Here is a 12,799-nt window from a genome sequence, read left to right as displayed (position 1 = left end):
TCCGGGTGTGTTTCATTGAAGTCACTAAAACGAAAATTTGTACAGTTTATTTTTGTCTATATAAGTGGTCACAGTGAAAACTAACAATGGATTTAATCAGGTGGGTATTCGTGGTGTGTTCTCTACGTCATGGCATTTAACGCATTCTTGTCATTATTAGTTGAGCTTTGCTTTTACTTTGAAGGAAAAGACTATGTACTACCGGTCCGCCTCCTCGTATCGGTGGTTAGCTTGATGCAGCTATGGGGCCTGCTGTGTTTTCAACGGAGGGAGAGCTGAGAAGAAAAATGGCGTCTGCAGGCGACCCAGAGCGGGACACCGGCCATTCAGTTTGAGCTTTCCGCCCTGAAATTGAGGCCGGGGCTTGGCGGGGACTTATCGGGAACCGTCACCAGATCTGTTGGCTTTCTTCTCCCCCGCTTTTCTCCGGTGTGCGTGGCTTACTCGAACACCGAGATTGAAGCGGAACAGAAGATACTCTCTCCTACAATGAGGGGGAGAAGAGGAAGGCCGCCCAAACAAGCAGCCGTGATGCGGGAAGGTTCACCCGGGCCAGTCCGCGGCTCTCGGGGCGGCAGGAGTAGAGGGATGCGTGGACGGGGAAGAGGCAGGGGAAGGGGTCGGGGACGCGGGGGAAATGGCGGCGTTTGCGGGACTGGCTCTGCCGAGGTGGATACAGAAATCTCCGGCCGAGAGAACTTTCATTCGTCCCGGGGCCGCAGGAAAGTTGGAGCCTCTACCACGGCGGCGGCCGCGGGATCGCGGGGCAGAGGAGGCAGAGGGAGAGGCAGGGGGTCGAGAGGCGGCCGCGGGAGCAGAGGCGGAGTGAGGCGGCCTCAGACCAAGGTGGTTTACGACGACAACAGCGACGAGGAGGATGATAATTTAAGCTACAGGTCAGACGATGATGAACTCCTGAACGACAACCCTTCGTCGGATCTTGAAGAAGAGGAGGCCTTGGGAAACGACTCAGACTATCTGGAGGAACTACCAGATGATGATGATGCCAGCTACTGCACCGAGAGTAGTTTTAGGAGCCACAGCACGCTCGGTAGCACCCCAGGTACGTTCGCCTGCAAGTGCACGCACTTTAGCAAATCAGGTGTGCATTACTTAAAGTGTGCATTTTATTTTTAGCTCAGTACAGAAAGCAAGCCGCATTGTTCAAAATGGAGCTTGCACTCAGAAACAGGCCTTTGTTTACCGTGTGCTCCGCTCGCCGCTGGCTTGCACATCTACTCCACGCTTCAACCGGCTCTCATGTTTTTTGACTTTTGTCGGATCAGCACATTTTTTTGTTGTCAATTTATAATGAAGAAGAATTTATTCGCGCTTTTTCTTTTTTTTCACTGGACTTTTCATGCACGCTGCATTTAACGTGTTTGTATACTCAGGCAGAAACAGGATGTATGGACTGCGATTGCTACCTTCAGTTAATTTAATTCATTCAGCATTTCCACTTGTGTAACAGCACAGTAGGTGCAGTTTCTACTATGTAAAGTACACTCTATGCAAACACGTACTTTGTAAGATTGTTGGCTTCGGAATAACAGATCTACTTTTTCTAAAGATGCAGTACTTAAATGAAAGTGTTACCCGTCAAATTAACAATAATTGCTCATTTTACCTAGTGATCAGATCTGTGTGCACTTTTTCTTGCTCGTTTTCAGAAGACACATTTTAGTTGCATAATGCTGCTAAATGAGTTTGACAGGCCTTTGTTTTGAAGAGAGGCGCTCTTTTTTCACTTGTTGCAAACACCAAGTCATTACAATGTGACGTGGTGCACCGTTACCATAGTAACCACTCTTATGTTTATCAGGTGAGCAAATTAGAGCCATCACGTCCCCACTTGCGGACAGTCATGTTAATGAAGTTGTGTTTGCAAAGAATCAGTTGGCACATCAGTTATGTAAGGTAATGCTGTGTGGCAGCCTTTATTTCACGTTTGACAGGATGAGGAAAATAGTTGTAAAGATGATCCAGACTCAGGTGTTTTGTGCACATCAACGTGTCTTCCACAGAAAAGCTCACTATTTTGCTTTTGATGTCTATTATGACAGGCATTGGTCTTTTCTTGTTGGAATAGCTAAATTTTCTTTGGAACAATAATGCGTAGAAAGAAACCATTAAATATCCATTGTTTCTCTTGATTTCTTCTCCCTGTAACACTTCATTGTATTCTGGTCAGGCTCAGATGCAGCTTAAGTGGTTCAGGGATTACTCACTTACCTCTTACCTTCCACCCTCCTTTTTTCTAAGGACATGTGAACATGGCAGCATTGTGCAGTCAAGTGTGAGGAGTCTTTCATAAGACAAATGCTGATGGACAGATGCAGCAGTGCTTTCCCTGTCATCGACAAACACATCCATGCTTTTTTTAAAAACACATTGCACTAGGGTTGCAACTAATCACTATTTTCATTAGTGATTAATCTGTCAGTTATTTTCTCAATTAGCTGTTTCTTCCATAAAATGTCAGAAACTGGTGAAAAACACCCAAGGTGATGTCCTAAAATGTCTTGTTTTGTCCATAATCCAAAGATATTCACTTTGCTGTCAAAGGGGACTAAAGAAACCCAAACATATTTGTGTCTGAGAAACTAAAATCAGAGAATTTGTACATTTGTTCTAAAAGAAAAAGACTCAAAATGATTGACCGATTATCAAAATAGTAGTCAATTACTTTAATAATCGATTAATCATTGCAGCTGCACGTTACGCACACACCGCTTCACTTTTACACACATTCCCCGTGTTTGATGCTGAATAATGAATCTGCGGTGGTGAACCCCCTAATCCCTGTCACCATTTGTTAAGCAGCCAGTTCCGCTGCTGTGGTCCCCTCTCTGTTTCTCTGTTTACACATCAGTGCTAAACCACAGATTTATATCAGACCTAATACAAATATATTTGCTGAACCGATATCAACTTCCAGGTTAACAGCGGTCACTGCAGTGTTTACACTGAAGATTCAACATGGCAGACAGTGTGGATGAAGGGGCGTAATATTTAAGGATTTGTTCATTTTTATGAAACGTTAACACAGCAACATACACTCTGCAATAATGTCACAGCATCTATGAGACTGACAAGAGCACATGAGAGGAATACAATTAATCTATTGTTAGCCAAGTATTAAATTAATCGCCAACTATTTTGATAATCGATTTATCATTTTGTGTCATTTTATAAGAAAAAAATGTCTAATTTCAGCTTTTTAAATGTGACTATTTTCTTGTGTATTTACTCCTTTATAACAGGAAACTGAATATCTTTGGATTGTGGGCAAAACGGGGCATTTGAGGATGTCATCTTTGTTCTGAGAGACGCTGATCAACATTTTTCATAATTTTCTGACCACGCCAACTACATACATACACAAACTATAATTGATTAATCCAGAATAACCAACAGATTAATGGAATATAAAAACAATCTTTAATTGCAGTCCTTTTTTTCAGCACCACATGTTTAAAAGCAATACAATGCCAACATTTCCAAGAATCAAAAGTACCAAAGCTATAAAAAAATTGCTCATTCAAGTCTTCAGTTCAGTTTAGTCTTACTGTCCTGCCCAAAATTTTACTTGCAGCAGCGTAGTCTTTTTCTGTATCAGCTCTATAGGCAGCTTGTTAATTTTTCAAAAAGAAAAATCCTATTTTGTGTGTCTTGGCCTTTTTTTGATTCTAGTATTATATTAAAGTTTAATATTCTAGTATCATGACAACTCTACTAGAAGCACACACCAATCTTGCATAAGAATACAGTAATTTCATAAAGACTGTGAGATTAGTGTCCTGTTACTACACAGAGATTATAGAAATTTTTCTTCATGCAGCTCAGCATGTGACCCCGGTCAGGAGCCGGGTCGTGAGGCCAGGTTGACTGACCTGAACTGACCCATTCGTATCAACCACAATGCAGGCTTATTCCACATAACTGTGCCCAGAAACGGATAATTCACACAGACACACACACATTCCAGAGGGCATATACAGGTACAGTACATATGCTGCACCATCTGCATGTCTTATGTGGTAGAAAAAAATAGCATGGTTATAAATCAGGTGGGAGCATTTAGCTCATTGTCTTGGGACAAGAATGTGCCTGCCTGCCTTTTTATAATTCGACTTCTCTAGTGTTCAACTCTATTAGAAATAATCCCTTTCGCATTAGTGCTTGATTGTGATTCCCCAAAATTCCACTTGTCATATGTAATATTTGGAAAGTGTGTGGGTCGTATAACTTCCATTGGTGCATTGTTATTGTATCTGCTTTTATTAGAATAGATTGGGGATCCCCCAGTGCCACCATTACTGCAGACACTGTACTAGTGCCAAATGAGAGAGTGCAACCCAATGAGAGATGAATTTGACTTTTGAATTTGACAGCAAGGTATATCAGTCCCTTCAGGAAATTCCGATAGCAACAATGAATGCAAAATTCTTCAATTTTGTCCAATCCCCTCAACTTCGATTTGATCAATCATCTTTGTCTTGCAGAAGTTCCAAACCTGCGCAAATGTCATACATGTACATTACAATGAACCATCTCAATATTTTATTATCAACTATTTTTGCATTTAATTAATTTAGTTACTTTGTCACAGATTCTGGAAAGTTCACAGGGTTTGTTATTGACATCTATCAATGCTCTGGCCATGTTTATACTGTATAATTGTCTGTCCCAAAGTCCAAGATGACATCATCAAATGTCTTGTTTTGTCCACAACTCAAAGATATTCAGTTTACTGTCAACCCAGAAAAATATTGACATTTAAGAAGCTAAAAGCAGAAAATTTTGACTTTTTTCTTTAAAAAAAATGACTCAGACCAACATAGAGATCATCAAAATAGTTGGTGATTAATTGTATAATCAGTTATAATGGATTAGTTGTTGCAGCTCTAAAAAATATTGCAACATGCATCACAATTTAAAAAAAAAAAGCTGCAGTCAAATCAGACATTTTGGGCTGCAAGAATCTAAAAAACAGCCTGTGAAATCCTAGAGGGACTGGTATATAGCTCATTCTGTTGTGGTACATAGGGATGCACAGAATTGCCATAGTTTGCATTTTGTGGTGACTCAAAGCAGTGGTTTCTTTCTCTTAACCACATTTCACATACTTAATAAAGTTACTATTTATTAACTTGCTATTATTACAACGAGTAGACAGACAGTGGTTGCAGTGTATTTTGTATAAAATGTGTTCTTTTTCTGTTTTGTATTCCATCCTCTTCTCACTCCGCTCTTTTCCTTTTCCATTCCTTTCTCGCAGGCCGGAGAAAGAGCCGGGCAATACGGCCGCGCTCTCCCATCCTCGAGGCAAAAGACATTCCTCCCCTTGAGCCTCCGAAGTCTTCTGAGGATCTCCTGGTTCCTACCTCACAGCTCCTCAACGTGTCTGCCGTCTACGAAGTCCTCCGCAACTTTGGCACGGTGCTGCGGCTCTCCCCGTTTCGCTTTGAGGATTTCTGTGCAGCCTTGGCCAGCCAGGAGCAGTGCACGCTCCTGGCAGAGACCCACATCTCCCTGCTCAAAGCTATTCTCAGAGAGGAGGACACTTCCAACACCACGTTCGGCCCCACCGACGTAAAGGACTCGGTCAACTCCACTCTGTATTTTGTGGACGGGATGACCTGGCCGGAGGTGGTGCGGGCGTACTGCGAGAGCGACCCGGAGTACCGGCACATTCTGCCTCTCCAGGAGGGCGAGGATTACCCGTACGAACCGTTGGAGAGCAAAGTCAAAGTTCTCCAGTTTTTGGTGGACCAGTTCCTGGCGACCAACATTGCCCGAGAGGAGCTAATGTCGGAAGGGGTGGTTGCCTACGACGACCACTGCAGGGTTTGCCATCGCCTCGGCGACTTGCTGTGCTGTGAGACATGTTCGGCCGTTTACCATCTGGAGTGTGTGAAGCCGCCATTGCAGGAAGTGCCGGAGGACGAGTGGCAGTGCGAGGTGTGCGTGGCACACAAGGTACCCGGCGTGGCAGACTGCATCCCAGAAGCTCAGAGGAGCAAACCGTTTATTCGACAACTGCCAGTCGGCTATGACCGACACCACCGCAAGTACTGGTTCCTCAACCGCCGCATTGTCGTGTAAGTTCACTGTTTCCTGTATGTGCCAAGCATCTTTTACAGGAGTCAACAGTAGAGGTGTCAGTGTGAGGGACTTAAAGGGACAGCTCACCCCAAAATCAAAAATACATATTTTTCCTTCTGTCTGTAGTGCTGTTTATCCGTCTAGATTGTTTTAGAGTGAGTTGCAGAGTTCTGGAGATATCAGTTATAGAGATGTCTGCCTTCTCTGTAGTATAATGGAATTAGATGGCACTCAGCTTATGCAGCAAAGTGCCAAAAATACATCTGAAAAACTCAACAGTAATGTTTCTTTCAAGAAATCATCACCCGGTTACTCAAGATAATCCACAGACCTTGCTGTGAGCAGCAAAGAAAGACAAGAAAGAGAAGCCGAGCGCCATCTAGTTCCATTATATTCAATAGAAGGCAGACATCTCTATGTCCGATATCTACAATCTTGATCCTATTGTCACTGGCCGTGAGAGGCAGGTAGTTATCGGTTATTCATAGAGATGCACCAATCAACCAGCCAGAGACTGAACCAGAGGCACTGGTTGGTCGGCATCACATATCTGATTCTCTGCCTGTCATATTTACACATGTTCTGTACGATGGTCATGTCATGCACACAGCACACATTGACTTAACATAACACCCACAAAAGTGTTGATCACAGCCACACACACTCAGACACATGTTTGCATGAAGTCACTGTTAGCGATAGATACCAAGAACAGGATAAAAATAACCAGCGGCAGACTGCTGTTCACAGACGGACAATTTAAGTCTCACCTCCTGTTCTGGCTGAAGAATAAACAACCTGTGTTGATGTGTCTCCTCAGACATTTTCTCATTTAGACTACAGCAAACTGTTGCACCAGTCAGTCTCTGGTTTTGTTTACATCTGCTTCCACCTGAGATCACAGGAAACTGTGTCCCGCCTAAACCCACGAGATTCCATGAGATCCCGCAAGATCGTGTTCCCTCTAGTACATAATGTTAATATAATAATATAATAAGGCCTGGCTGTAACCTGGAGGACCTTTAGAGAAAATGTGAAATAGTATTTAATGAATATTTAATAGTCATTGTTTTATTATGAACATCCAATTTATTTTTTACAAGAAAAGTTGCAAAAATGTTTGTGAATGCTGTCAATTATAGTTCTTAGACTGAAAATCGGAATCGGTATCGGCAGGTTAGGTCCTTAAAAAATCAGATCCGGCAAAGAAAATTGGAGTTGGTGCATCTCTACTTATTGATATTGAAAAACTATGAAAATCATGATGATGTGATATTTGCTGGGGTCCGTGCCAAACAAGCACGTTCATCTTATATGTGGACAGCAAGAATTGTAGGTCAGGGCATCTCTGCAGCACTACAGTACTTCACTATAATGATGATTTGTCACACATTTTACTCCGCAGCTTCTGAGATTTGGATATTGCACTTGGCCATACTGCGATTACGATAACAGTTCAATCAATTATGTTTTAGCTTCAAAACAGAGTCTACAAAGTTGTCACATAATTTGGCATAAAAGCAAGGTTGTAAGTCTTCACAAATGTCACAGACCATCTGCATGTAAACTTATAAACAACACTATAAAGAAGAGAATTACATCCAGGAATCCTTTAATTTCCTGTCTGTACATTGCCATAATGTATAGTTCATGATAGACTTCTGTAGCTTCTGTTTGTACCACAGTATTTGTGGGTCAGTTTACTTTGTTCCAACCGCTTTACTTAAGACTGACATGTGTGAGATTTGTGATTTTCTGTAGATACACTGTTACAATCAGTGTGAAGCTCTAAGTGTGGTTGGCTTTGCTTTGTCCTTGCTAATCTAAACCATCAATAATGCCACTCAATATAGGAGACCCACACTGAGCCTGTGTTCAACCTGTATTTGACCCCCTCCTGTCATGAGAGAGTGGTGCCTCAGCTTAATCCCTGATCATCACAGAGACACACGTTAGCACCTAAACTTCGTACACATTACTGCTTGACCACTGAATTGCTCGTAAGTGTGGTGTTCAAAGCCAGACTGGGCCAGCAGAGGGGTCATGAGGCCAGGTCGAGTGACCTGTGGTGAGCCATTCAAAGTGCCTGCAAATGAACCATAGGCTGATACTTCAGTCACACATGCATACCACAAATTTGTTTCATGACAGTTGAGTTGCATTATATTATATGCACTGTTGCAGGACTGAAAACTATAATATGCAACTTTACTGGATTAAAATGTCTAAAAATGCCAGACCTATGTTATATATTTTGCTGAGCTATGTAGTTATAATATCCAAAATGTTTCTGACAACAGTCAAACCCAGAGAAATCTGCAGATTATTCAAGGTAACATTTCCTACTAGCTGCTGTTACTTTAACTTCTGAAATCATGGATACGTCAGAGAGTGATGAAGGAAGTTGTTGAACGTGACTAAATGTGACGTGAATCAAACTTTTATGTGGAGCTGAAACAATAAATTGATTGTTAATCACCAACTATTTTGATAATCGTTTTGGGTAAATAAAAAAAAGTCCAAATTCTTTGATTCTAGCTTGTTAAATGTGGATATTTTCTGGTTTATTTACCCCTTTATGACAGTAATAAGTGAATATTTTTGGGTGATGGACGAAACAGCATTTGAGGACGAGGTCATCTTGGTCTTTGAGAAACACTGATCGACATTTTTCACAATTTTCTGACATTTTATTCACCAACAACAATTAATCAATTTATTGAGAAAATAATTGACCGATTAATCGACTATGAAAATAATCATTAGTTGCAGCCCTATACTTGTCATCTGTAAACATGATTTACTCAAACTGAGTCATGCTACTTCATGACATCATCAAACTACATCTTTGTTATTGTTTCTTACAGCCTGACTGATGTTGGATTTTAGGAGCTGGTACCGATGTTAGGGAGTAAAAAAACTCAGATATTTATACTTTGGTCAATATTCTTGATACAGAATATAATTTACAGAATAGAGAATATAAACACATTTTTGGAATGATCCTTCACTTGTGACAAAGATGTATAATGGAAGCAGGATATTTTACAGTTAAGCCATAAACTTTATTGCCCAAAATCATTTCAAGGAATGGAAACACTAAAATTTCACCCCTATTTTTAGTGATCATAAATAACTAGAAATAGAAAAAAAACAATACAATTATAAAACCTGAACTAAGAAAAATGATAAATTCTACACAAATTGATGCCAATAAAGTAGGGCTTCATCTAACATTTATTTTTGCGGTCAAACCACGGTGTGGCTGCAGGGATATGTGGTAGAAGAAGAATGCAGAGTGGCACATTCTGTCACTGCTGTACCATTTTATTCCCAGTCACAAAAAGTAATGAGCGCTTAGGTGCAAAGTTAAGCAAACCACAAGCCGAGGGTCTTATGAGCACAGTTTGCACGGTGGCTGGACCCACTGTTTAATAAACCAGAAATAAGTGCATCTGTCCATAGGATTTAACATAACCTGACCATCAGCAGTACTGGTCCCATACGTTAACAAATTATCTTGGTATTGAGCAGTCACAGATGGTGTGTGTGTGTGTGTGTGTGTGTGTGTGTGTGTGTGTGTGTGTGCGCGTGCGTGCTGGGTCAGCAGCAGCAGAAGGCCTGCTCCATAAACCATAAAGGAGCATGAATCACTTGAACAATCTAAGATTTAAGAGGGTTGGTGGCCCAAAGTTTGTTGTGGCTGCATTTCACTCTCTCTCTACTCTTCCTGCTACGTCCTGCTCGCCAAATTGGCCCCCAGCAGGTGCTGCATTACTGATCTTCACTCTTTCCCTTCAGAGGCCGTGTGTGTTCGCGCATACAAGTAGCGTGCACAGAGGAAAGTTTGTGTGACTGCATGTACGTGCAGTGAATGATGTGCACAGAAGTTAAGGTGTTTGTGTGTGTGTGCAGTGCACATGTGCCTCAAGTAAGGGATGCTGAATAGACACTACTGTTACACTGCCCCGGGCTTCACAGTCCCTCGGCATAGACCATGCTGAGCAAAAAGCTGTCAGATATTCCACTCTTTAGCTGCTGCGACATTAAAACTCCAGTGTCTCACTCTTTCTCATTGTGCTGCTGGGCCCTGCAGAAGCTTAGGCTTCCTGCTAATTAGTACAGTTCAGCTGCTGTGCCCTACAGGTACACATCTGCATGGTAAACAGGGAGAGCTGATCTTTTCACCAGTTATTCAGATTCTCAGGGTTTAAACCATTTAGAACGGTGTAGGGCTGCAACAAATGATTATTTTCAACATTGATTAGTCTGTTGGTTATTTTTTAAATTAATCAAGTAGTGGTTTGGTGCATAGAGTGGTGAACAGTGTCAATCACTGTTGTCCACAGCCCATGCTGACGTTCTTAAATGTCTTGTGTTGTCCAAAACACAGAAGTATTGAGTTTACTGTCATAGAGGACCAAAGAACCAGAAAATAGTCACAAAAGTACTCCGAAGGATTAATCGATTGTAAAGATGGTCGGCGATTAATTTAAGAATCAGTTCATCGGTGCAGCTCTAGAATAAAGTACTGCTGGGACATAATTTAGTGTTATTGTGAGTTTTGAGTAATTTTTTTAAAGGAAAAAAAGTCAAAATTCTCAGATTTCAGCTTCTTAAATGTGAATATTTTCTGGTTTCTTTACTCCTCTATAACAGCAAACTGAATATCCTTGGGTTGTGATTAAAACAAGACATTAGAGGACGTCACCTTGGGCTTTGGGAAACATCGATCAACATTTTTCACCATTTTCTTTCATTTTGTAGACCAAGAAACTATTAACTGATAAATTTAGATCCCTAATCTACCAATTATGAATCATCACCAGCGTGATTTTGTTGTAACCATAAGATCAAATTTCAGGTTATATTTTTAATGATTAATTACAACATCAATGCTAAAGAAGTTGTAATGCTGTGTAAAGTGTGAATAAAAAATAATTAGCTTTATAGTTTTTCATAAATATTCACCCATTCTGAATTTGATGCCTGCAACACTTTCCAAACAGGCTGAGACAGGAGCGTGTTTACTACTCTGATACATCATCACCTTTTCCTCTAACAACACTCAGTCAGCGTCTGGGAACTGAGGACACTAATTTCTACAGTTTTGAATGTTAAATTTTTTCTCAGTCTTGCTGGATATATGACTTAAGTTGCTCAACAGTCTGGGGTCTCTGTTGTCACATTTTACACTTCGTAATGCTCCACACATTTTCAATGTGAGACAGGTCTGGACTGCAGGCAGGTCAGTCTAGTACCTGAACTCTTTTACTACAAGGCCACACTGTTGGAACACATCCACAATGTGTCTTGGCTTTGTCTTGTTGAAATAAGCAGGGACGTCTCTGAAAAAGACGTAGTCTGTATGGCAGCATATGTTGTTCCAAAACCTGTATGTACCGGTCAGTATTAATGGGGCCTTCGCAGATGTGACAGTTACCCATGATGCCATGGGCACACCCCCATACCATCACAGCTGCTGTCTTTTGAAGTAAGTGCTGGTAACAGTCTGGACGGTCCTTTTCCTCTTTAGCTTAGAGGACACGACGTCCATGATTTGTGAAAACAGTCTGAAATGTGGACTCATCAGACCACAGGACACTTTTCCACTTTGTGTCAGCGTGTTGAGAAACGTTGTTCCTGACTGTTGGCCCACACAGTTCTTCACAAAGTGATGAATCTCACCCCATCCATGCTTGTGAACAACTGATCCTTTAGATGATGGTGCCCTTAATACCCAATCATGATGCCGTCACCTGTTACCAATCAACATGCTCACCTGTGGAACGTGCCTAACAGGTGTTTTTTTTTTTTACCATTTCAATTTCTCACTCTTTTGTTGTTCCTGTCCCAACTTTTTTGGATCATGTTGCAGGCAACAAACTCAGAATGAGTGTATATTTTAGGAAAAACAATGAAAACAATCAGGTTGAACATTAAATATCTTGTCTTTTTCCTGTACAGTTTTTTCCTGTTTATTTAAGTTTTACACAACATTCCAACTGTTTGGGAGTTGTGTTGTATTTGAAGGAAATTGTAATAAAAAAAATAATAATAAAGATCCTATCTCTTCCTCAGTGGACTGTATATCAATATAAAATTATATCATTAATATATGTTATTAATTGTAATCCTAAATACACAACACAGTTACTGTTCATATAAAACAGTCTTCTGTTCCATTTGTTTCATTTATGATTTGTCTTTTATTTAAACTTCTTACAGACAGCTGAACACAACATACAACCTTAAAATCCATTGATAATTCTCAGCAGCATGGACAGCCAATATTCTAAGATGCTCTTTACAGCAAAGAGCACATGCACTGGATCTGAAGTGCTGGTTTGGGAAACGCATGTGAAAATTATTTTACGTAGAAATGCTCTTATAAAACACTCCTATCCTCAGTTGTCACTGTGAAATTGTTGCCAAGAGACCTGTGAGCCCTGTGACTAGAACACTCGTGCACATATAATGAATGGATCTGCCAGGCAAAATTATGTCCAGTGCTTGAAGGTAATTGCTGGCATGACTGATGCACCGGTGTCTCTGATTAATGTAGAACTTAGTCATGTTTATGTGTCAGGAACAATATGCATAAATTGGCATCAATGTAGGGTAAATATTTAGAATTGAGACAAATGGCTTATCTGCATTCACTGATACATTGATGTGAAATCTCTGCTGA

At 40.9% G+C, this 12,799-nt stretch overlaps 1 protein-coding gene across 4 annotated transcripts in view; it reads left to right on the top strand.

Annotated features, from left to right (window-relative positions):
- The first annotated feature begins 275 nt into the window (after positions 1 to 275).
- LOC146330898 (nucleosome-remodeling factor subunit BPTF-like) overlaps positions 276 to 12,799 on the top strand; it is a 74,742-nt gene continuing 62,218 nt past the window's right edge. For 3 of the 4 annotated variants that reach the window (XM_084710815.1, XM_084710798.1, XM_084710791.1), the window contains exons 1-2: positions 276 to 1,063; positions 5,282 to 6,104. In XM_084710815.1, the coding sequence (XP_084566941.1) occupies positions 490 to 1,063; positions 5,282 to 6,104 (1,397 nt within the window). In that variant the 5' untranslated portion in view covers positions 276 to 489. The remainder of the gene's footprint in view (positions 1,064 to 5,281; positions 6,105 to 12,799) is intronic. The other variant, XM_084710806.1, reaches the window with a different exon arrangement.

This window comes from Lutjanus erythropterus, chromosome 3, assembly GCF_056507025.1.
Source record: "Lutjanus erythropterus isolate fLutEry1 chromosome 3, fLutEry1.hap2, whole genome shotgun sequence".
NCBI lineage: Eukaryota > Metazoa > Chordata > Actinopteri > Lutjaniformes > Lutjanidae > Lutjanus > Lutjanus erythropterus.
This window is presented reverse-complemented; position numbering and strand designations above follow the sequence as displayed.